General features: G+C 33.8%; 1 protein-coding gene across 2 annotated transcripts in view; it reads right to left on the bottom strand.

The window, feature by feature from the left end:
* The window catches only part of LOC126737338 (extracellular serine/threonine protein CG31145), a 601,920-nt gene that overhangs the window by 320,009 nt on the left and 254,653 nt on the right, over nucleotides 1-27,258 (bottom strand). For both annotated transcript variants that reach the window (XM_050442201.1, XM_050442202.1), the window contains one exon: nucleotides 17,703-17,827. In XM_050442201.1, coding sequence (XP_050298158.1) covers nucleotides 17,703-17,827 — 125 coding nt within the window. The remainder of the gene's footprint in view (nucleotides 1-17,702; nucleotides 17,828-27,258) is intronic.

Raw genomic sequence — 27,258 nt, forward strand, 5'->3', positions numbered from 1 at the left:
TTTATTCTACCGTTATTATCACGGTAAGTGCTCCTCTGAGCTGGCGGGCCTGATTCCACCCAGGGCTGTTCCGGCAAGAAGGACGCGTCTAGCAGTGGCGGCTCATCAACATCGAGTCCACCTGCCTACCCCAAGAACGTCGCTGTATCGGGACTCATTCATCTGGAGAACATCTTCTTTGTGGAACGGGCTTCCACCTCACATTTTTCCCGACGCATACAACCTTCAGCAATTCAAGATAAATGCCCACAAATATCTTCGCGCAAGCACCACTCCAAGAGTGACATAGGACTTCCCTCTTGTGCTTGTGTTTACCATAAAAAAAAAAAAAAAATGCTTATTAACAAATCCATTTAGATAAAATGTGCATTCATCGCTGAAGCAGATATTCTTTACATGAATAGTATTATCATTAATCGCTTCAGTCATTTTTTCACAAAACTCAACTCGCCTATCGAAATCATCTTCGGTTAACTCTTGCAATATTTTCATTTTGAATGGATGAAATTTATGAAGTTTGGTAACTGTGTGAATAGAGCCTAATGAAATACCAGTGGCAGCAACAATTTTGCACAATAAAGTATTAGGATTTATTCCAAAATGACCCAAAACTTCAACTTGAGCGTCTTCATCCAAAATTCGCCGATGATCACGTTTTTTATTTGCAACAGATCCAGTTTCAGTAAACTTAGTAACAAGGTCCAAAACATACCTATGCGAAGTTATCTTCTCCGGATGTCTGGCATTAAACGTGACGGCAGTTTGCCGAGCACATTGATTTTGGGCACCATAAATTAGAATCATTTCCACTCTTTCGGCTAGTGTTTAAACCATTTTGGAAGTAAAATCTTCAATTCAACAAATAAATTTTCACTATTCCAAGACTGTCACAAATGTAAGTGACGGCAAAATCAATTCTTTATTTTCCTTAGCAACTATAAATAACTAAGCAGGTATAACAATAAATACAGTTCGCCCAGGATATCAGTGTTGATGAAAAGAAGGCGGAAAAAAATTCAGGTTATTATTTAGTTTTTTCCACGTCTAATCTTCGGAATTGCTGTTTATGTCGGTACTTTCCGTTTTAAATTATAAACGAATTGTAGATTTGGCAAACCCTAACAGGCAACATTTTGAACATATATTGAAATAAAAACTGATATTTTCATGTTTTTGGTTTCTATCTGAACAAATTAAGATAAACAAAGATTTTTCTAATTTTTTCTCGAAAAGGAATGGACCGATTTAAAAAAATCAAACGTCAAAATAAAAGACTTTGAAAGACCTTTTAAACAAGCTATTACTCGATACCCCTTGACACTTAACACGTTAACTGCCACAATGTTAAAAAAAACCGGGCCCAGTGGCCAAATTGTGGTTTTTCATAAAAACATTAAGAAATCCGTTGTTTATTATTAATTAGTCAATAGTTTACAAAATTTCGATATAGAACTTGTATTTATAGCTAAGAGTCCACATTGGGTACACGTGGCGAAAACGTCACACAAGTGGAGTCTCACTTATTATATATTTAATAATGAGGATTTAAGTGTCTAATCGATTGACATTTTTGACGAATATAGCGCGATAGTGCGAAAAGTTGCATCTTGATTACTTGATTAGTTCAATACGTTACTGTATGCGGTGCAGTAAGCTCTATTTCACTTTTTATACAATTTATTACGTTATTACTACGTGCTTTGAAAAAGAACAAAACGAGACGCATCAATTATGGCAGGTAAGTTTCTCATTGGTTATTTACGGTAGGGATTCACGTATTTTATTATGTTTAGAGACATAATAAAAGCATACAACATTATATCTACATATACATTCATAAACAGGATTGCCCATCAAAAACTGCAACTTCCACAAAGATGGCGACAAAGAAACTGAAAAGCCTGCGGATCAAATGAAGCATACAGCACATGCGTTGGAAGAGGCATAAAATCGTACAGAAAGCTAGAAGTAGAGTTTTTGACCGGCAGTGCCATGCTAAATGCTTATATATTATATCAGGAAGTGTAGAAGAATCATAACAAAAGAACTTCTGAATCTTGACGAGGCTTCATGAGGCAGATGCGTTCAGTGCTATGAAAAATTGATGGAACAATTTGATCGACACCATGCACAGGCAAAATTGCCAAGAACCAAATTTAGATGTTCTCAATGTGCAAAACACTATTGCCTATCGTGCTTTTTTGAAACCCATCAGTGCACAAAATAAAAAAATACATATAAATGATATATGTATTTTTTATTTTACAATAAGCTGTTTTCTATGTTTATACGTTCTGAATAAAGTTTATAATAAGTAAGCATTTTCCTTGTCCAAATAAATGTATGTATTTTTTTCGTATACAGTCACATGTACCCATATATAGGTCTCGTTTTACAGGCCAAATATACAGTGACCGCCTAAAGTTCTGCATAAATTCGATAAAAATTAGAGACATTATTTTTTGAGAAAACGCTCGGACCCGTCGATTTTTATTTTAAGTTGCGCATTATTTCACATAAATTTTTGTATACAGTGTGGAACAAAATAAAAGATATGACAATGCAACTTCACAAATTTCAGTTGATAATAATATAGCCGGAACGTCAGTAAGACGCATCTTAAAGGCAAATGAATACCACCCTTATAAAATTAGACTAATACACGAATTAAATGAGGACGATCCTGATCGAAGAAACCAATTTTGCGAGCAAATGATGAACATTTGCAATAATAACCGTCAGTTTGTGTTACGAGTTTTTTCGGATGAAGCAACTTTTTGTTTAAACGGTATCGTAAATTGGCAAAATTGTCGGTACTGGTCAGTGTCAAATCCACACTGTGCAACTGAGGCTCATATACAGTACCATAAATCTATTAATGTTTGGGCTGGTATCGTGGAAAATAAAGGAATAGGGCCATATTTTTTCGAAGAAAACTTAACAGGACAACGCTATTTGAATTTTCTTCAAGAAGATCTTATCCCTGCTTTGGCTGCCCTATACCCAGACGAACAAGATCAGACACTGTTTCCAGGAAAATAGATAGGACGAAGAGGGCCAATAGAGTGGGCGGCCAGGTCACCAGACCTAAATCCCAGCGACTATTTTCTATGGGGGTACCTGAAAAGTAAAATTTATATTGAGAAGCCAAACAACGTAGAAGATTTGAAAAATAGAATTAGATATGAAATTAGACGTATATCACCCAAAATAATTGATAGTGTTTTACATGAGTTTGTAAACCGTCTTGCTTTCTGCCAAGAAGTAAATGGGGATCAGTTTGAGCACTTGATACATTAATAAGAGTGTTCACAGTTTATAACATTTTATCCTCCATTTTATCTTAATTTGTAAATAGACGTACTTACTTGCCTTCTTGTTGGTTAAATGTAAATATTTCGGGAACAGTTGAGTTTTGTGATAAGGTGTGTTATATGAAACTTGCTTGGAATTTCGCCTATATTTCATAAGTTGTCCCCCTTGACAAACCTGTTGACGTATTTCGGCGTTTTTTTTTAAACAGTGGTTTTCGATAAATCCGTGGTGGAAAGTTTTCAAATGAACACCCTGTATATATATATATATATATATATATATATATATATATATAATATACAAAAAAACAAAGTATTGGAGAGTCATGTTTCAGATAAAAAGATAATGTCTAAATTTTGATATTCTACTAGGAATCTAAATTCATTGAACCTTGTATGCAATGATCTTACGTTTAAATGTGCATCTCTCATTTACCTATAAAATATATAACACCCCACTATAACAGATACTATAATATACCTATTATACCAAAAAGAGAAAAATTAATATATAAAAATAATATACAAATAAAAATTATCTAATATAAAAAAAAAATAAATGGTTAGAGGTGCATGAGTCGCTCTCATTCTCATTTCTAATACCTAAGACAAGTTTTTACTGAAGAAACAATTATAAAAACAAAACGAAAAGAAGTACAAATTTTAAAATTTTATCGTTATAAACAAAAAGCGTACACACGCATGAAATTATAAATAATATATGTAGCCATAATTATATAAAAATACAGTAAACCAAATGACCAGTTTTAATTTTTAAATGTACCTATTATTCAGGCCCATTTTTAATTGAATTAATATCCAACTCTGAGTTAATGCGATGCACTGTACCATTTTCCGCTTTAACATTCACATTACCATTTAAAATCCATGTATTTTTATGTGACACGAAAGCAATCACTAAGTTACAACAATGTAACACACTAAAGTTATCACTTAGATATCACAATTTTGATCACGTTGTTTTTTTGATAGATCTGTTTTCAGATGTGAAAACTTCACATATACTGTCGATGAATTCGTTTTCGGTATTTTCCGGCAGTATCCGTTGATTATTGTGGTTTTCTCTTTTCGTCCTTTAGAAAATTTATTTTGGATAAGGGAGAGATTATTTCCGCTTTAAGATTGAGATTTAAGACTAAGATGTCTTTATTTCCAATTTCTTTTAAAGAAGTCATTGGGCTTGGAAACTTTTTTTTGATTAATATATCCCTTACGCACCAGGTCAAGATTTTTCCTGTTGGAATATAATGTTAAACAATAATTATTTTTAATTTGCTTAAATAAACAGTTTTCATGCGGCATCCAAAAAATGAAAAATAAATATCAGTTATGGATTCGGGAGAGTTTTACATAAAGTAAAGCGTAAGCGTTTTTATGTCTGTGATATCCTGTGGTTCTTTGTTTTTAGTCTGTAAGTTTATAATGTAGAGTACACATTATAATATCATTCTTCATAATCTTTTAATACGATTCGGTTAATAAATCACTTTATTCTTTTTGTTCCTTTTATTATCTCCTATTGGGAACATTTCCTAAAGTTTACTTTCATTTCTGCAAACTTATCAATCCAGTCACATGGTGCTTGCCTCTGAGTTAGTGTTGTTTTTATTTCTTAAGAGGAAGAAGTGGCAACAAGCTGTGGCTATGGAACACGCTTTAATAACTGTAAGCATTATACTGATATGTGTTACTCTGTCGTCACCATCTTGTATCCATTTTTTGTTAAAAGATCCAAACGTTAATTTGTAATTTGTGTATTTTACAGCAAGCAAATATTTTATGTTGTTGACCAGTTTTGAATTGCTCATATTTTTAGCGGCGTCAGCATATTACTGACTCAGTTAGGATGTTGCCTTTTAAGAAAAATTCAGGTTATCCAAAATACTTTCTTCTCGTTTCTACGCCAGAGAATCTAACTTTTTATTTATAAATTTATAACAAATTATCGGCTTATAGCATTTTGTTAGGAATATTTTTCTTATAGATCCACAAAAAGTAAAAAAGTCCATAATTAGTTGGCTAATCAAGCAAACTAATGGCTTTCCCCGAAAACTCAAGGTTTTTTCATTAAAATTCGCCCCACTTCCTATTAAAAAGTCTTTTTAGCACGAAAGAAGAAATTAAAAAGCGTCTGATGGATCCATCCCTTCTTTGTCTAGTCTGCAAAGTTAAATAAAGCGTTTCCGCGCGATAATAACTTTTAATTAGTAGTTTTAGTAACTCGCTTTTTGGAGGCCAGGCCCGCCTCCGGAACACTTTCAAAAGTTCGAATTTTATCGACGTTTAATTTCGTGATAAACGATGCCGAGAGATGCGATGCCGCTACTTTCGCTGCTTTTCTCAGTTTAGTTTTACTCCGGGGGAAACTTTTAAATTATAAAACGCGCCGCTGTTCACGATTAGTTTTACAATACTACTGACAGCGGGAATTGGAAAATAATTCGTCGCGTTACGCCATTATTAAATTATTCCTAAATTCTAAAGTTGGCTCCCACCCGACTACACCTCCGAGTCTTTATGTGTTGTAAATATAAAAATACACACCGCATATTTGGACGTTATCGATTCGAAAATTTACAAACAATCCGTCCGCCCTTCCAGTAGTCGGTAAACCGTGGAAAAGAAATCCGAATGCGCCTGCATGCAAACTTTCGAGTTGACGGCAAATTTTATTTGTTTTCCGACAACACAAAGGGATAAATAAATGATGAATGGGCCGAACGATGCGATGGTAAAATTTCCTTTGTATACTTGTTTGTACTTATATGTATATGCAAGGGGTACATTTCGTCATATACAATTTATGAGGAAAAGCGTCGGATTGTTTGTAAATATTTTGTTGGTAAACGAGGCAAACCGATTTGGTTATAGAGATATTGATTGATTATTATCAAATCCTTTCGCCTACGGGTAAATGCCCATAAATATAAATAAATTAGTTTTTTTGACAGGTAAAGTAGTATTCATATCATTGAAGATCGCATACATGTAATTCTACCTTTTTGATCAAGTTTGATGTTAGGGCTAATTTACAAGCACTCAAATTATATAGGTCGTATCTGGGAATAAAGTAAGGTAAACTGCTTTGACACTTTGCCAGTAATGACAGTTAACAAATTGGTAATATAGTAACGATGAAAGAAATCCAATAAATTCAAAGAAATTAGGTTTTTTGACTAATAAACCGTATACTGTTTATATCATTGAAGGAGGATAAATAAAGTCATTTTATATTTAGACCCATTTTATCAAGTTTGTCACCTTTTTGTCAAATTGTTTAAGCCGAACAAAAATTGTATTGGGTATATTTAATTGTAGACCAGTTTTGTATTACAAAGGTTCCAGGGCGCTAGAGTCCTGATAATTCAATTGGTCTGCTGTCTTATGCCTACAGAAAATTTAAATTTCTCACCGAAATATAATCTTTTTGATCAAGTTTGATATAAGGGTTGATTTACAGGACGACGTCCGACGTGTTCTTTTAAATCTAGGTGTTGCGTTTTAAAATAGAGAAAATTCGGTCTGTGATGCTCCGGCTCTCATTGGTTATTACACTAGCACCGCCCCACAACAGGTGTTAAAAATTCATACTGTCACTAGGCCAGCCAAAAGTACATTCAAATATACATGATACTAAGTTTGCATAAGTTCTTGAAAAATTGCCTAATATCTTCATAATGACAGACGTTCGATCACTTGATATAAATCAAAAACATGACAGGGATGACGAAGACAACAACAAAAATACAAGCGCAGTAAGGCCTAGCAAATAAGAGACTGCAGAAATCCCTTTGTTACACTGCTTTCTTCCAGACTAGCTGTTATTGCTCTTGCCGGTCTTCTCACTTGCAACTGTGTGCTATGGTACTTTTGGCTCCTATACTACTTTTCTCTGTAGCATCTGGGTGCTGAGGTTGGATTAAGGGATTTTTAACTTATTTCAGGTTAGGAAAGGGTAATTAGGCTTCGGGAAAAGGTTGCCAGTTATCTTTGGGCGGAGCCACAGCCCGAGCCCCACTCCTCGCAGAGAAAACAAAGCCTGAGTCAGTCGAGCGGAGGACTGAGCGATCTCAGTCCCTTGGTTTTAACTAAAAGAACTATTTTAGTCAGTATATTTGAATTCGGCGGCTAATATCACATTACGCCTTTCCATGGCCGGTTTTCTATTGGTCTCAGGAAAAATTCTCCTATTAGGGAGTTGTCCACACTTCTGACTTTTTCCTTGAACTTGGAGTGTTTTTTAACTATGTATTCTTGTATTGTATCAGTCAGAGTTTGCAGTCAGAGTGCAGATCAACATTCCTTACGAAGAAGGGTGCATTAGTGAACATCCTCAAACACTTATTCTGAAACGCCTGAAGCTTTCTGATGTTCGTTTTCGTGCTATTCCAGAAAATGTTTAAGGCATAAAGCAGCTTAGGACGTAGAACCTGTTTATAGACCATTAATTTATTAGTCAAATAAAGCTTACTGCTCCTGCAGAGAAAGGAATAGAGCGCATGAATGATTCCATTGCATGAATTAATTTGCTATATAATGTGCATTTTAAAGTTATTCTTTTTGTCGAAATATACTCCTAGGTACTTTATCTCATCTTTCCAGGGGACCAGCGTGCCCGAAATTGCCAAATTTGGGATGTTGCCGTCATGCTTTTTTGTTATTCGAATGGCCTCTGTTTTCTTACTATTTATTTTGATTTTCCAGTTGTTTGCCCACTCTATAATTTTATCTAGATGACTCTGTATGTACGCTGATATCTGGACTAAATTTTTATAGCTCGCAAATACACAAGTGTCATCCGCGAATAATGCGACTCGCCAATAGTGTGTGCTTTTTGGAATGTCCGCTTGTTATATGTCGAATAAAATTGGTGCGAGCGGGGAGCCTTGGGGAACTCATCTCTTTAACAGGATGAAAACGGGAGTTTTCATTTGTTATAGGAGGTGATAGTTCCATTTATTTTAACAGTAAATTCCCTGTCTTTCAGGAAATTTTTAATAAATTTAGTGAACCCTGCGGACACCCCAAATTTCTGCAACTTATAGATCAAACCGTCATGCCATACTCTATCGAAGGCCTTTTCGATGTCGAGTGTGATCATGGCGGTAGATCCCTTCGCATTAAATGAATCCACCAGACTCTGTGGTATCCGTGCAAGCTGCAACTCAGTTAATAATCCTCTTGTAAATCCGCACTGCTCTTCCGGAATTATTTTGAGTTAATCTAGCTTCTTCCATAATCTGCTTAGTACCGTCTTTTCAAAGATTTTTCCCAGTGATGTTAGCAGACTAATTGGTCTGTAACTTTCCGCTTTTTTAATGTTTTTACCCTGTTTAGGTATTACTACCACAATTGGTTTTTTTGCATTCGACTGGAAAATAGTACAGGCTAATACATTTGTTATAAATGGTTATTATGTCCAAGAGTGTATTGTCAGGTAGTGTTTTCAGCATTTTGTTGTTTATTTCATCATGGCCTGGTGCTTTCTTATTCATTTGGCCTTTAATTAAGTCACTTATTTCTTGCAGGCTTATACTTTTGTAGTTTGGTAATGCGTTTAGTGCTAGGTTTTCGATTTCTACGTTTCATAGCTCTATTTCTTCACGTAATTCGGGCTTATCTAGTATATCGTTTAGGTCAAATTGTTCTGTTAATGATCTGTTAAAAGTTTCCGCCTTATCCCAGTCCGAGTATACCAGAAGACCGTCTTGGTTTTCTATGGGCGGGAACTCTGTATTGTTCTCCCTCTCAGTATTTTTGAAACCTTGTTTTTGCCCCATCTTTTATTTCTGAAGTCGAAGACTTCGTTTTTTATTCTTTTCGTAAGATTATTCGCAATTCTTTTGCCTCTGGATCTTTTTGCAGTCTAGCCTGTTGATTTAGTCTGTTTCTTGTTCTTATTAACCTTTTAATTCTCATTGAGTGGGTGTTTGGGACTGGGATTTTAGTGGTTGCTAAATTAAACGATTCTTTAATTACATTTGTTAATTGTTGTATTGAGAAATCTATTTCCTTAATAGAGCTTGGAGGTGGGATTGGATGATTTTCTGCAAGTATATTTTTAAACATTTCCCGGTTGGTGATAAGTTTTTCAGAATAGGAATCTTGCATAGAGATTTGAGCTACAGTGATTAGGATTGGGGTATGATCAGAGAAACTAAGGGAGTCCTTGGAATGAAAACAGTTAATTCAAAATATTTCATTTATTTAAAAACATTTTCAACCACAATGTTATGGCTTAAGTTTTTTGTGACAGCTATATCTAGAATATCAGGAGTGGTATGGTGATAGTGTGTAGGGTCTTTTGGTGCTACTACCTGTATGGTATTTTCACTTATGTATCTTTCCAGTGTGCGCCCGGCTGCTGTCTCTGCTCTGCATCCCCAGCTTCTATTTTTTGCATTCCAATCAAACCAACCAAAGTGTCTTCTCTAAAAAAAGTGTCTAATGTTTCTGTTGATAAGTATTGAGATGGTGGCTTATATACTGAGATGATGAGAACCTCTTTGTTTCCTAAGAATAATTTAATTGCAGTGTTTTCTATTGCCGAGTCTGTATTACGTTGCGGTACTTCTTGGTGGGTAATGTTTCTTTTGATTAGTATTGCCGTGCCCCCGCCCACTACGTTCGGCCTGTCGTTTCTATAAACTTTGTAGTTCTGTATTAGAGATTATTGTATGGTCTTAAGAAGGTTTCTTGAATCAGTGCTATGTCAATGTTGTTATTGCGCGTTCCAACTGACAATATTTAAGTATTTGGCTGAATCCCCCAGTCTACGAGTTTGCACCTAGGAGCAATTTTATCGTTGGATTAATATTTAAGACGTTAAGCTTATTGAGGAGGTTACCGATTTTTTGATTCAGTTCGTTTTCGGGGAGACTCAATAATTAGAAAAGTGGGTTATGCCCGCGCTATCAATGTTTGGTGACGTGGCTACCCCCCTATTTGGCTCTGGCCCCTGAACGCGGTCGGGTCGAGATTTTTCTGCGTATGACACTGCCGTAGCCTTGTTTCTGACTATTGACAAAGTTTGGGTACTTTGGCCACTGCCAATAGTTTGCAGGGTCCCCACCGCAATTGCAACATTCAGCCGGTTTATCCATTTTCTTATCGCAATTTTTGTAGAAATGTGCTCCCTTGCACTTATGGCACCCGTGATCAAGTCAGTTTCTTCACCCTGGACCAGTCTTAAACGAGCCCAGTTCGCAGGGGCTGAAACCCAGCGCTTTTATTTCGTCCTCTATTTCAGACCAATTAAAGTTATGATCGAATCCTCTCAATATTAAATTAAGCTTTCGATCACCCTCCAAAAAGAACGAATGGTACTCTTGGTTATTTTCTCTGAGAATCTTAGTAAGGTCCCTATGGTCCTGAGATGTCTTAGAGAGCCAAGCCCATCCTGTCCTTTCTCACTTCTTTCAACTGGATTTTGTTATCCATGATAAGTTTGTGCTTTTGCACCCAATTTGTCGTATCCTTTAATACTACCTTTGGAACTTTGACCGCGTTGTTATCCTGGTTAGGCTTAGCTCTCTTTTGGTTTGAAAGTGACAGATTGGAAAGTGGTATTTGAAGAGGGTTACTCTTAGACTCTCGGCTCGTGCCTGGCAATGCTGGGAAGTCATCCATTTTTCTATTTGTATTTTGTGACGGTATGCTCATCTCAACATCTGTCATCCCTTGGGGGCCGTCAGGTGAGGAGGCTTGCGTGCTGTGCATTCGTTTTCTAGAGTTTAACTCTTCTTCTTCTCTCTGGTTGTGACCTCTCAACATTGCCAGTTCGTTAGCTAGATTTGCGTTATTAGTCGCCAAATTCCTATTGAAATTCAATGTTTCTTCCAGTTTGAGATTCAGGGAGGAAAGCTGCTCTCTAAAGGATTTATTTTCTTTTTCTAAATTGTCAATTTTTATTTGCATTGATTCTGCCTGAGATTTTAAGAAAGAGATGGCTTTTTCAAAAAGTTCAACCTCTCTTTTCATTTGTTCGAGGGATTCTTGTTGTCTAATGATCAAAGCCTCCCTTTCACGAATCTCAATCTGGAGCCGTCCGTTATTAATAGTCGTTTGCTTCATTTTTTCCAGTTGGAGCGGAAGCTCAATTCCCGTGACACCCTTGAAATTACCGGGGGAGGGGGTGGGATGGGATTTTGAGGATTGGATTTGATGGGTTTCTTACTTGTTGTAGGGTCTTCTTGGACAGGTTTTTTGAACTGCCCGGATATAGGATCCCCAGACTTACCCCGCTCTAATCTTTTTTTGTGCCGTTCTGCTCTTTCTGCCAATTTCCTTTGCTTTACTTTCTTTTTCACCGTAGTGTTATCCTCTCTTAAGCTGCTGCTTGTGGTGTTATTATCGACCTCTGAACTGTATTTGCTTTCGAAGCTGTCTTCTGTTTCCATTCTTCCTTGTTCTGATCTTCCCAAATATCCGGCTCCCCTAGGATGGGGGGCGATTATGTATTATAATCCGTTCTTTTGTTGTTTGCCTTTTTTTATTGTCTTTGTTCTAATCCTATTTAAATATGCAACTAAATAAGTATCACATTACTTTAATTTATTCTGAATCCTCGACGTTATTTATCCGCATAACGTCCGATCAACCGTCCGATACCTCGGTTGACTCTAGACTGCAGAGGTGAGATAACGTGTTAACTGTCATAAATATCAATCTCAAGGGAACTTCGGGTTGAGTTTGTGAGTTGGCACATACTTTTTAGAACCCACCAGAGCCACAAATATTTTTGGAAATTTTATTCTAAAGTTATAAAGAAAAATCAATAATCATAAAACTGATCATTCATTGCAATCTTAGAACATTGAATACACTAGAATAAACATTGGCCAGAGGGGATATTTTGTTGATATGCTTAGTATTTCATGTTGCCAGTGATTACTCAATTTTAACAGAAGAAAAAAAGTGAGATAAAATATTATAATTAACAGAAACTGAATTGCATTCTTTATTATAAAGCAAAAAAAAAGTAAAATCCGTTTAATTTTGTACTATATTAACACTAAACTTTAATAATAATTCAAATTTTTAATTTGGATTCTTTATATCACCAAATTTCTACACACAGTGGCAACGCTGTAGATTTTGCCCAGAAATATTCTCGCGATAAAGGTATTTGACAACTTCGCTCATTGTTTAATTTTGTATGGTGCACCTTTCGTACAGCTCGGATGTTTTGAGTGGTTTCAGTGCGTTTTTTTAATTAATATTAAGACTATAAAAACTCCTTTTTTACAGAAAAATGATAAGGAAGTCTGCAGTGTGTCACATATATTAGAAAAAGGAAATTCAAAATTCAAATCGTTTCTTTCACAGGCGAGTTAGGTGTCAATGGTGTCATCGTTCTAAGTTATAATATGATACAGGCACGAACTTAAAAATATACCTGGACTGCCAATTCAATGAAAAGTAAATGACCACTACTAGGGAGCCGCCATTTTGCGTGATTGTGTCCTTTCGATGTTGGTCACTCTGACAAATTTTAATTTTGCCAACTGTAGGGAAACAAAACAATTAAAGTTTTTGAGAGGTTATGTTTACAAAAATACAAAATAGAAAGTTACATATAGGTAAGAATTTAAGATAGTCACATTAGATCTGTGATTTTTCTGGTACTTCTTTAAGAATTTCGTTAAAATTTATGAAAGAAAGTAATCCTCACCTAAAATGAGACAAAGTTTCAATCAACTTGGAATAGATGTGTGCACTTTAAAATATTTGTTTATCATTCTGATAATCTTGAATCTTATAAATCCTAATACCATGATATTCATTTAAATTTTTGCTTGTATTTACTTAACAAATTCAGTTAAAAACACTTATTTTCTTTCTATTTTTACTATTACATTTTACTTTCCTTTCATGTACAGTGTTTCCACATTAATAGGTACAACCATATATAAGAATCAAAATATAGATGATTTTATGAGGGTTTGTAATTATAAAGAGTTTATATAGAAAAAAATATATTATTCTGTCAACAACTCAATATATTATTCTATTATAAACAACACAGACACAGACGGATAATTCACAATAATTCGAAGCGGTTTTGAGAAACTGAACCAAATACCTTTAAATAAAGATGGTGATACATTATTTACGTATTAAATAAGGAGAAACATACATCGCCTGTTGCAGACGATATACCCAAGCGTACAAATCGTCAAAAACTAGGCAATCCGCTATACACACACGTCAAATGTCAACTTCATTACCGTTATTTAATATATTTTTTGTTGGCAACACTAAACATTTTCAGAGTGACCAACATCAAAAGGACACAACCACTATAAAAATGGCGGCCACCATGCAGTGGTCATTTTTGGGTATCGTGGCCATATGCATTAGCAGTCCAGGTATATTTTTAAGTTCGTGGATACAGGCGACATATTTGTAAAGTATCTATTAAGTATTGCATACCAAAAAAATATAAATAAAAATGTCTAATTTGGTATATTATTATCATCTAGCAGATTTATTGCTTATTCGAACTCGAAATGCTGCAAAATTAATGTGAGCAAAAATAAAGGTAGTGTCTGGTCCATATCCAGCAACCAGAATCCAGACCGCAGCATATGTCGTTTGCCAGCAATATATTTATAGTCGGCGCCCATTATTATTTTATCAATATTATGCCCGTATCTCCTTAAATTTTAAGGGTGTTTTAATTTTTGGTCTAGATATTAACAATGGAGAACTAAATCGGTTTATAGTGGCAGACAAACTAAGGTTTTTTGTAAAAATTAATTAAAAGGTTAACTTCTAAAGGACTTGAATTAAATTTTTTTCTGTAATATACAGTGCGAACGTAAAGGTTGGAATAAATTCATTTAAAATTCAGGGGTATGTTCAAAAAAAAAAAAACGCTCGGACATGTCGATTTTTATTTTTAACTGAGGGTTTTCTTAATATAATTTTATGTATACAGGGTGGCCCAAAAATAAGTTACGGTCATCAATGTAATTTTTTTAAATGTAAACACCTATTTTTTATTTTAGATTTAGGTTCTACATCAAATTCTAAGTACATTTCATGTACCATGTCCTATACCTAAACTCGACCGTTGACGATTGAACACAATAAAAGGCTATTTTTGGAAGAGTTATTTATATCAAGCAACCTATCAGTTATTGTTTGGTTATTTACATTTGTGGTTGGTGTTTTTGATTGTTAACTTGTCACAATTTGTTGACATCAAATAATTTTGAGTGAATTTAGTTTGATTTAGATGCCTAAGCAAAGTTTTGCTTGTGTTAAGTTTATCAAAAGATAAAATTAAAATTTCAAAAAATGGTACGTCTTAGTGAGCGAGAGCGAATAGAGATTTTGATGATGATTGGTTATGGAAACAGGATGCGCACTCAGATGGAAGTCTGTGAAATTTATCATGCCAAGTATCCTGATAGGCCACGTATATCTCAAAGTACTGTCAGTAAAATAGAACAGAAATATCGGGATTTGGGTCATGTCAGGGATAATTATACGAAAGGTCGGTCAAGTATATCAGAAGAGAAGCAACTAAATTTTTTGCTGGCAGTTGAAGAAGATTGCCATAAAACGACTCGCAATATTGCGTTAGAAAATCAGATATCCCAGACATCCGTCGTTAAGTATTTAGGTATAAATAAATGGCACCCTTACAAAGTTCAATTGGTTCATGAACTAAATGAACATGACCCAGATAGGCGTTTAGAATTTTGTGAGAGACTTATGGACTTGTGCCATGCTAATCCACAATTTTCAAAAAAAGCCACAGCCAAGTCCCTCAAAAAGTAAATGTTTGGGCGGGGGTGATTGAAAACAGGGTTATAGGGCCCTTTTCTTTGAAGGATACTTGAATGGTGAGAGGTATTTAGAGTTCTTAGAAAATGACTTGGTTCCATGCCTTGCCACTTTATACCCCGATCCAGAAGACCCGGATATATTAGATAATTCCTTATGGTATCAGCAAGATGGAGCTCCAGCCCATTACACTCGTCCCGAGCGCCAGTACCTGGATACCGTTTTCCCTGGACGTTGGATTGGTCGGAGGGGTGCAATTGAATGGCCGGCCAGATCGCCGGATCTGACTCCTTTAGATTTTTTTTTGTGGGGGTATCTTAAGTCCAAAGTTTATGTTAATCAGCCAAACAACATTGAAGACTTAAAAATTAGAATAACGGAAGAAATAAGATTGATAGAACCTTCTGTTATCGATAACGTTTTACAAGAATTTCAGCATCGACTGGGATATTGCCAAGAGGTTCGTGTCAGCCATTTTTAACACTTAATAAATTAATTAAAATATTTTTATGTATTCTTGCTTAATATAAATAACTCTTCCAAAAATAGCCTTTTATTGTGTTCAATCGTCAACGGTCGAGTTTAGGTATAGGACATGGTACATGAAATGTACTTAGAATTTGATGTAGAACCTAAATCTAAAATAAAAAATAGGTGTTTACATTTAAAAAAATTACGTTGATGACCGTAACTTATTTTTGGGCCACCCTGTATACATAAAATTATAGTAAGAAAACCCGCAGTTAAAAATAAAAATCGACATGTCCGAGCGTTTTTTTTTTGAACATACCCCTGAATTTTAAATGAATTTATTCCAACCTTTACGTTCGCACTGTATAATAAATATCTAAACGGATTTTTAATTAAAATTAAAAACGAAAGTTTTTTGATTAAAAATTATTGAGTTAGATATTATAAACGGCTATAACTGCTAAAGAATATGGATAAAAGTTTTCCTTATAACCGTTTCGAGTTACATAGCCCATTATATTTTTTAATATCTAACAATTCAATAATTTTTACTAAAAAACTTTTGTTTGTTGAGGGTTGGGTTGGGTTGGGATTATAGAAAAAATATTAATTCAAATCCTTTTAAGTAATTTTCACAAAAAACTTTAGTTTATAGAGGTTTATAACTACTATAAATCGATTTAGTTATTGATTGTTCACATCTGGACAAAAAAATAATAAAATTCCTTTAGAATTTCAGGAGATACGGGCATTATATCGATTTAATAACAGCGGGCGCGGACTATAAATAGGTTGTTAGCAAACGTCATATGCTGCGTTCTAGATTTTTGGTCGCTGGATATCGATCCGGCGTTAGCTTCACAGATATAACAAAATATCTAGAAAAACAACACAAAGTGGCAACATTGGATACATACAATGTAACCATAGAGGTATTCCAAAGTTGCCAAATTGCTTTTTTTTTCATTATCTTTTTTCTCTGGAATTTTTTTTATTCTGAAAAATTTGTTGATTACCATCAAAATATATATTATTAGTCAGCAAATAAACGAAACTTTCAAAGAGTACATTTTACCTGTCACAAAATACAACACATTTAAAAAATATGTAGTGAATTAAGAAAATTATATATTGAATGAAAAATTGGAAAGCCGATTTAACATCATTGTCTGATAGATGGTGAACTCAAACAACCTCGCCTATGGTTTTCAGCTAGGCATTCAACGTTCTAAGATTACAATTAACGGTAAAAATGTACCTAAAACAGCACATTTCTATAAATAAATTATTGTATTGGGGAGAACGAGGTCACAAAGGTAACAAAAAAAAGCATTCAGTCCATATCGGTTGATTAGCCTGACAAATAGATCTACGCTCGTTAAAAATTATATTTCACATGGTAACCTGTCGGAGACTTTTGATTAACGACGCCAACAACCTTTGTTGTACACCGGAGCTGTGGCCCTATTATATACCTCTTCCCGTCCAACCCCTAAGCAAACTTCATTCAAAATATTATTTGTTTGTTTAATGGAAACTTCGAAAGGTTTCAATTTATATTAGATTTATGACTTGTTTGGAAAAGCCGCGGTACTTTTACTTAAATTGATAAATTGTATTAATTGTACATATACATAATGCAAATTATGTATATTGTAGCGAGGTCATTTCCGGCAATCATGGATCTACTTCCGTGAGTTAACTTTATCCAGAATGTTTAATAGAAACCTAATTTTTTTATTAGACTAAAATGATCCATCATGATATGTATTTCAATGACTTAAAAATACCTGAATTGTGTCCTAATTAACCCTCAGTTATCACAAGATCCGATCTGAATTCCCTTCAGTCCGTTATAATTGAAACTAGACCGCCGCGATGCCTCTTGGTCCATTTATCAGTGGAGTCGCGGCGTCGCCAGAGGATTACATGTCAACCGGCATGTGTATGTGTGATAAACGCGTAACGTCTGCGGTTAGCAGTCCGGTTAATTAACCTTTAGTTATCTTAAATTGTTGACGGGTAGGGGAGATTAATTTCAATAAATTCATGCTAAACAAAGACATATTATAAAATTACTTAGAGTGCTTAATTACTTACCGACGTGTAGGATTGGTTCCGTTTGCATTAGCCTTAAAAGTTCATCTACAAGGGGACTGTCTTTCGGGTAGAGCTCATGCTGGGATATTTGATAGTGAAATTTGTCCAAGGCAGATGAGTTTTTGCTGCAACAAAATATACTTTTAAATCGAAAAAAGGCAATAGAACATTTCAACCTTAATCATTTTGACAACAAAAAGGTTCTTTCCCGTTTTATATTGACGCAAACTACCCTTGCACTAATGTATCTTTGGATGTACGAGAAGAATTTCATGATGCATGTCATTATTAACAACAGAAAAGATTACAACTTCCATCACTCTTTTAATCTTGCAGTTCTCGAATAGGTTTTTCCTTTACACCACAAGAAAAACCCCATCGGTTCATCATTTAATTTCGGTGCCGTCACGCCGAAGGGGAGCAGAAGTGACTTTTAAAAATTCAATCCGCTCAGCTGTCAGTCGGGTCTTAGTGAGGAGGGCCGCGATTAAGTCAATCATCTGCATCGAGACTCGAGAAAGACGTTCGCCGCTCTCCGTCATCCGTTTCCGATCAAATTCTCACTTGATTGATGATCCACTAGTTTTTTTATCTTTTACATTGCCACCCTTTTAACTTTTTTCGTTGCGCCAGGGAAAATGGGTGTCATTAATGAGGTATTTTTAAGTTAATTTGTAATAATGTCGATTGATATTTATTGAGTTTTTAGTATACAGAGATACAGCCTTAGTGGTTTTTTAAAATGAATGTTTTATTGACAATTCGTGTTTCTTATCGGTTTGTATATGAAATATATATTGACACGAATTTTATGATCGAACGGGAAAAGAGCGTTTTTAAAAACAACACATTTACAAATTATCACGACTTTTATTTCTACATGTACAGAGTCAATAGAAAAATAAAGCTATCTGAAATGAGTTACAATAGTATTTATAATCTTAATATAAATGCGCTTGCATATATTCTGTATGATTATGGGTTTCCACGGGAACTCATGTGTGGGCGTAGTTCTCATAATGGTAATGTCTAAGGGTGTCTGCATATAACTCCTCCGCCCTTTAGAAAAGAATTCTGGGGTTTGCTACAGAATTCTGGGGTTGATGGCTGGTGGATTCTTTTGGTGGTTAAATTTTTCTTTCTTCACTTGGGTTTTCCTGGTCTGGTTTCCTTTTCTTCTGGGTGTTTTGCTTTTTAGGCATCTGTTTCTGTTTACAATTTAGTTTATTCCTATAAAATTTTATGAAGAGGAATATAATTAAAAGTAAAATTAATATATACATAGTGATTATCCAGCCATTAACGTCTGTATACATATACGAATTAATAGAGTTAATTTTTTGTTTTTGATTTTCAATTGCACTTTTTACTACACTTAATTCGTTTAAAATAACGTTATCTAGTTTTATAGGCTTAAAATTAATTACATTATTAGAAGTAGAATAATTAGGATTAAGATTAAGCTTAGATAATAAAATGTTTTTGAAATTAGTGTTCATTGTATCAAAGTTGCGCAAAATATTGTTCTTAATTTGAACTTCACAATCGGGAGTTAGTTCCAGAAGGTAGGTTCCTCTGAGGGGAATGTTTTTGATATTGATACTGCATCTTTGAACAGCTACCGTGTGATTAGGGAATATAACAATCCATTTGTTGTCTTCCAACTTCTGGAATTTTTCTTTTCCTATATGCGCTGGGACTGGTTGGCAATTGGACAGCTTTTGTGAAAACTTTAGGAGTTGAATTTCACATGGAGAATCGTCGTCGGATTTCATCGGACTGGTTTCGTAGCAAAGGAATTCCTCCGGAATGATTTCTTTACAAGATTTCTCAAAAAATACATGATTTTGCTCATTTCATATTAAATATCTGGAAACTGGTATTATCATATTAAAAGAGTTATTACTCATTATGGGTAAAGGGTAAAGATGAAAATAGTTATATTTAGCTTTTTCAACTAGTGGTATATCAATAATAAATATAATTTGATTTCCCTTGCTATAGCTCTTAATTTCTAATATTTTTTCGAAAAGTAGAAGATTTTCAGCTTGTAGAACAAAAATCAATTTACTTTGTGTTAAATATTTTGGAATTTGGCAAATTTCTTTCAAGAGCTCATTTGATTCTATCATAGAGTTGTGAAAGATATTTATTTTGGCAAAAGTGATGGCTATCTCTATCTTTTCAAAGATATCATATACCGATTGAAACTGTGCAATTATTTGGGAAAGTAAACTTTCTAAAAATAGATAATTATAGCTGTACTCTACTTCCATCGTACGGATAGTATTTTCGATTTGACCTATTTTATCCTTTAAGATATTTTGATTCTAAATTTCCGGTTATGGCTTTTATTACGGAGCAAAGGGCATTTATGATGCCTCTTTTATTTCTATTTTTAAATAATTGTATGATTATTTTGTTTTCTAATGAAAGTGCTAAGTTATATGTATTTTGGAAACCTATTTGGCAAACCGATGCTGAGACATCGGTTTGATTTTCAAAAATATCTTTTATTCGAGCGTACTGTTCTTGTAAGTAATAAAATTGTCTTGTTATGTTGGTTAAGTCAAATATTTGGATAAAAGACCATGAATTTACTTTCTGTAGGCTGTTCCTAATTTTAGGGGTAGTAATCCAGGGTTGTCAGTCATGTCATGGAATATGGGTCCCTTTAGTTCTCCGAATGCGCAGGAGAGGTATCTGAAACAACATTTGGCGGTTGTTTTAATTCTTTTATGTGTATAATCTCCTTTTTATCAGGATTATTTTTTATGGATATTTCTACGCGGTTTATATCTAATATTTTGGAAATTACATAAGGTCCTATAAATTTATTATTCTTTTTATTTCTTGTTAAAGGATTTAAGAAAATTTAAATACAATTTGTCCAATATGGAAGATATCATTTGTATCTCCTTTTGTGTTAAGTTTTGAAATAACCTTTTCTTTATTTGTTTGTAAATTCTCTTTTACTTTTTCGTAAACATTTTTAAGTTTGTTTTTGTGATTTTCTGCGTAATCACTAAAAAATTCTTTTGACAAAAATATATCATTAGAATCTCTGGAATTAGTGTGTCCATGTGTCAATTCAAAAGGTGTAAAATGTGTTGCACTGTGTATTGAACTATTGTAGGCTATAATAGCATAATCCATTAAATTTTCTTTATCTCGGGGGAAACTTTCTTTTAATAATCTTAGGTGTTCAATTATGGTTGAATGAAAAAGTTCTACTATACTGTTCGATTCATGATGATATGGAGTAGTGAAATGAATTTTATGCTGGGTATCTGAATTGCTTGCGCGAATTTTGAAAATGCGTCTACTAAAGTCAAATAGATTTTATCGTCATAATAAAATACATCCATGTGTACTACTTGAAAAGATTTTGATGGTGTCTCTGTTAGCATAAGGGGTGCATATGGTAATTTTCGTGCGTATTTGGCTCTTTGGCAAATATCACAAGCATTAATATAGTCGGTTACAGTGTTTTTAATGCCTATCCAATAATAATTACGTTTTAGATATTCTAATGTTTCGTTTATACCTCTATGGTTTACTTTTCCTTCGTGGTGGTTTTTCGTTAATAAAATTTGTTCTTCTTTATCAGTTATAGTATTAAGTAATTTAGTACATCTTAAGAATTTTGGGCCATTTTCTGCAAAATGGTTTAAATAAACTTCATTAAATTTTTTATATAGATCATCTGTGTGAAAATAGATACAATATGTTTTGTTTAGGATAGTATAGTCCCTTAAAAACTCGATTATTAAATGTTCGTTATTAGTTTGAGGAATATGAATTGTTAGAATTTTATGGTGTTCGTAGTTGTCTTGGTTGATTTTTAATTTAGGATAAATATGGGGAAAAACTAATATTTGATTAGTTTTGGTAGTTTCATTGATCGAAGAATGTTGCGTTTGTGAGTCGGTTTGGTCTAGTTCATTATTTATTATTTGAGTATCCGGTGGTCTTATTTATATATCAGATAGAATTTTTATTTGTTTGTTTTTCGGGATTTGATGACTAGATGAGGGTTCGTTTCTGTTCGCTTTTATATTTGTTGTGTCTGGTAATTCATAAAGTGTAAAACTTTCTGCTACTCGTCGCAGGTATTCTAAGGTATCTAATTGGTCTTCGAAATTTCCTGGGTTGTTAATCATTGATTCATTTTCTATTGCATTAATTTGTATCCTAGAAAGAGCGTCGGCATTTTTGTTTAGTTTGCCTTTTTTGTACACGATATCGTAATCAAATTCTTCCAATTTTAATCTCCAGCATATTAATTTTGAATTTGGTTCTTTTAGTTTGGCTATCCATACTAATGGTCGATGGTCGGTATATATGGTAAACTTTCTTCCGAATAAATACGGCCTAAAGTATTTACAAGCCCAAACTATCGCTAATAACTCTTTTTCAATCGTGCTTTATTTTGTCTCGCTTTCATTAAGAGCTCTTGAGGTGTAAGCTATGGGTTTACCTGAGCCCACGGTTCCTTGCGATAAGATGGCGCCAATAGCGAAGTTAGATGCGTCTGTTGTCAATATGAATTTTTTCGTAAAATCAGGGTATTCCAGTATAGGTGCGATAATTAACAAATTTTTACAGATATTAAAGGCAGAAATAACATCTTGGTCGTGTATTACTTTGGATTCTTTCTTTAAGCAACGCGTTAAAGGTTTTGTTACACGTGCGAAATCTTTGATGAATTTGCGATAATAGCCGACTAATCCTAAAAAGCTTTTTATGTCTTTTGGGTAAAGGGAATTTTTTTATTGCTTCTATTTTATCGGGATTCGGTTTATCTCCGTCTCTAGTAATAACATGTCCAAGGTAGTTAACTTCTTTTCGCAAAAATTCCGATTTATCAAGTTGAACTTTGAAGTTGGCATTTCTTAGTCTAGTGAAAATTTGTCTTAATCTATCTAGATGTTCTTGTAGAGAAGTGCTAAAGATGACAATGTCATCCACATAGACTAGGCATTCTTCGTTTTGTAGTCCTCGCAATATATTATCCATTACCCGTTGAAACGTAGCGGGTGCATTTTTTAAGCCAAACGGCATTCTTTTGAATTCGTAGTGTTCTCTTTCAGTGGAGAAAGCCGTTTTTTGTATGTCCTCAGGGTTTATTTCTAGTTGGTGAAATCCGTTAGCTAAATCTGAGGTCGAAAAATACTGACATTTTCCTAATTTATCGAGTATCTCCGTGATGTTTGGTAAGGGATATTTGTCGTCTATCGTTCTTTCGTTTAGTTTTCTGTAGTCAATAACTAGCCTCCATTTTCGTTTTCCGGATGAGTCCATCTTTTTAGGTACGATTCGAATTGGACTTGACCATGGAGAAGCTGAGTCTTGAATTATACCTTGTTCGAGCATTTTTTGTACTTGGTTTCTGACTTCAGATTTATGAACTTCGGGGTATCTATACGTTTTGGTAAAAATTGGTGTTTCGTTTGTTAAGTTTATCTTATGTTGTACTTGGTTTGTAAAGGTTAAAAGAATCTGTTCATAATAAAAGATATCTCGAAATTCGTAACATAAGTTTCTAATTGCTTGTTTTTCTTCTTGATTACAATGATCGACACGAATGTTTTTTAGGTTATTTTTTAATAAATTATCCTGGATAATGTATGAGTTATTATCATGTATTTGTTCACTATTATCTAAGTTTTCTATTAAATTTTATTCATTGAGATTTAATAATTCTATATTAAAAGGTTTTAAAATGTTAATTGTTTTGGAAATTTCGTCACTATTAGTAATTACTGTTATTATGAAGTAATTGTCAATTCGCACAATTGCTTCAGGTGTTTCAAGTTTGTCGTCGAATTTAATGTAATCAAAAATCGCTATGCCTTTTTCCTTATTGACAGGTAATTTAACAATTTGTTTTGTTCTACCGGGTTTTTTGATTGAATATTTATTTGGACTTATATTTTCTTGGATATCAGATGTAAATTGGGTATTTTCTACAACATAGACGATAGGTATTTTAGCAAATAGTGTTTTAGTTTGTTTGTTATTAATATCTAGGATTGATTTTAGTTGACTAAGCAAATCAACACCTATGAGACCATCATATTTATTACTAAAATCGAAAATATAAAATTTATAATTTTCTTTAACGTTAAAAAGTTTAAAAGCTGGAATGGAAATTACTTTGTCATGATAGGAAATCTAGTGTGCAGTTTGGATTTGAAAGTCTTCATTAAAAATAAATTTCTTAAAATATTTATGTGCAATTTCTGTTGAGATTAAACTTTTGGTACTTCCTGTGTCTATTAAAAATTTGGCGTTTATTTCGGGTATAATTATATATGGTAAGTCTGCCGATGTGTTATTTAAAAGTATTACGTCGCTTCCTTGTTGGTTGGGTCTATAGTAAAATTTGCTGAATCGTTGTCGTCGTTTTGAGAATGTTGATGCCGATGCGGATGCATATTTTCATTTTGTGTGGGTTGGTTAAAATTGCTTGCAATAGTATCATTTGATGATTCAGTATTATTTGCATTGTTGTCGGGTTGATTATAATATGGATCATATTGATAAGGTTCTTCGTAATTTCCTATATAGTTATTATAATCATAATCGTATTCATTGGAAATTTCCGTGTACCTCAATTGATTGGGTTTTTGTCTGGAATGGCCAGATGAAATGTCCATTGGTTCATGTAATTGTTGGACTTTGTTTTGATTCTGGTTATTATTGAATCTATTTGGATTGTAAGCTTGATTAGAGCTGGGTCTATTAAAATAATTGGGTCTTTGCAGAAAATTATATTGAGGAACGTTGTTTCTCGAAAAGAAAGGGGATTGTCCAAAAACTGCTCTCTGAGCGAATTATTTTGTGGAGCAATTTGCGTAAAAGAATTTTGATTAAAATTTGGGAAATAGGGTCGATTCTGGAAGTGGTTGGGTCTAAAATTATTTTGTGGTTGATTTATTCTGGGAATGACGTTATGGTTGTTTGGGAAATTAGGGGATCTTGCGTTTCCATTATGTGAAAAGGGTATGATTCTTGGGGTCGGTCTAAAGTTATGGGTATTAAGGGTATTACTTCTTTGTTGACTATAAAGGAAGTGTTTTTCTTCAATTACTAGAGACATTGCTTTTTCTAAATTTTCGGGGTTCCTAATTCTAATATTATTTTGTAGAGTTCCGGTTAGACCTCTAATAAAAGTTTTTAAAGCTAGTTCGTCATAGTTTTTTGTTCTTAATTCTTTATCTGCTGTTTTTAGATTTAAAGTGTTTAGTTTAGAAAATATTAAAGATCGTGCATCTTGACAACGCATACCAAAATTATACGGGATTTTGCCCTTATTTGGAGATAATGTGATTAGAGCCTGAACTAAACAATCAAGATTTCTTTGATCACCAAAACTTAATTCTAATGCGCTTTTTATATTTTCCCATGTTTCCAATTCATTTACTCTGGAACCAACTTTTGTTTACTTTCCAATAATTGCCCTACTTATAAAATTGTTATGAATGTCATCACCTTCTTTATAGAAATTATTAATTAAACTTTGTACAATTATTGATAAAAACAGCCAAAAATATGTGGATTTCCATCAAAATTAGGAATAGTATCCACATATAGTTTCAAAAGGGAATAGTTTACGTTAGTGTTATTGTTATTTCCGCTAGTGCTGGCATTTGTAATTTGTTCCATACTAGCTTGATTTGTTGCCATATGTTTAAAATTAAACGCGGGTTTAGTTTTATTCCTTAAATTTGGTAATTTATATTTTTTGATTAATTCCTATAATGAGACGTTAGAATCGTCAGTATCGGATATTAAGGTGATTCGTTCAAGAAAATGAAAATTTATATTATAACAAAAATTCTTAAATCCTAGCTAATTCTATAATTAAAAATTTCACTTGTCAAACGAGCAAAATAATGTATATCAAAACAAATAATTCTTTTAAAATTACTTACAGTAGAATGAAGATTCGTATCATTCTTTTGGATTCTTGCTTAACCTAGTGCCAATAGGAGTGAAGCGATGCTGTCTTCTGCATCCCTGGTCTTCCTAATCTATGCGTCCAATAGGAAAGAAGCGATTTCGTCTTCTAATCCCTGGTCCTCTTAGCTATGCTGGCTTCTGCGATGTTTGTCTTCCACCAACGCTGATAACTGCAAGTGCGTTCTCTGCTCTTCCCACAGCGATGCGTGTTCGACTTGCCAAATTAACCGTAGAAATGAAAACTATTCGCGATTTTTGTCGAAGCGTTTTAGCAAATCCTACCGACTGCGCCAATTTTATAATCGAACGGGAAAAGAGCGTTTTTAAAAACAACACGTTTACAAATTATCACGACTTTTATTTCTACATGTACAGAGTCAAGAGAAAAATAAAGCTAACTGAAATGGGTTACAATAGTATTTATAATCTTAATATAAATGCGCTTGCATATATTCTGTATGATCATGGGTTTCCACGGGAACTCATGTGTGGGCGTAGTTCTCATAATGGTAATGTCTAAGGGTGTCTGCATATAACTCACGGTACTTGGTGAGAACGATTAGGATACTGTAGAGGATTGCTGATTAGAATTTCATAATTTTATAATGTTTATAATGATTATACTATCCTTTTTTAATACTGTAAAAATGGATTTTAGTCTTAGATGAAAGCCTGTGAGTTTCTTTATCAAAAAGGTCCTTACAAGGTTCCTTGTGAATATAGTCGTTTTCGAGTAGTTTTTGAATTGATTGAATAAATCTTCGTTAATAAAACGTCAAAAGTCATTTTTGGAAAATCTCTAGCGCTTTTATATGAGTTTTCCATTCCATTCCAGAATCCCATATATTAGGTCGGGTTATATAAGTGCATGTAGGGGCATAAATATGCAATATCGAAATATTTTTTCAACCTTGGTTTGTCAACAACCGGGTTGTTTTTATTCCCGATAACGGGTAATTTTTGTTTTATTTGGTGAACGTATATGTTTTTTGTAATGTTCTGTACCTGATGATGGCTGTTTACACAGCCGAAAGGCATAATACATTTACCTAAGTGACCTACATGCATTTTTCTTGGAGATAAAGACTTCCCCTATTTGTAATCTTTATATACACATTCTCCTACAAAATATGGACTTCTATTTAACTATTTATTAATTTATCACAGTGCTCATCACTAAGCTTATCAAAGTTCGGTAATAAGTCAGATTAGTAGCCAAATTGCGTATAGAATATTTTATCAAAATTAATGGTAAGCTTTTCATTATTGAACTTGAAATTTAAATATGCTTATTAAAACCAAATTTTCATTTGGTGCCTCTCAAGAGATACTTTTATAGGTAAAGGCCTTGGCGCTTGCTTAATGAACATTGCTCACACTGTAAGCGTTCAGTATCTTTATAATTCTTCTACTATCTCCGAAATGACTTCTACATGTTATAGACAGCTTCAAGAACTTCTGGAATCCGTTTTTGAGGAAGGACTGTCAGATATGTCTTTTCTTTTCCACCTCTCTTTTTCATTACGTGCTCTTTTTAACAATCATTGATTACCAATCTTGAATAATCATCGAATTCCATTGAGACTAG

The sequence above is a fragment of the Anthonomus grandis genome, chromosome 6 (genome assembly GCF_022605725.1).
Source record: "Anthonomus grandis grandis chromosome 6, icAntGran1.3, whole genome shotgun sequence".
In the NCBI taxonomy this organism is placed as follows: Eukaryota; Metazoa; Arthropoda; class Insecta; order Coleoptera; family Curculionidae; genus Anthonomus; species Anthonomus grandis.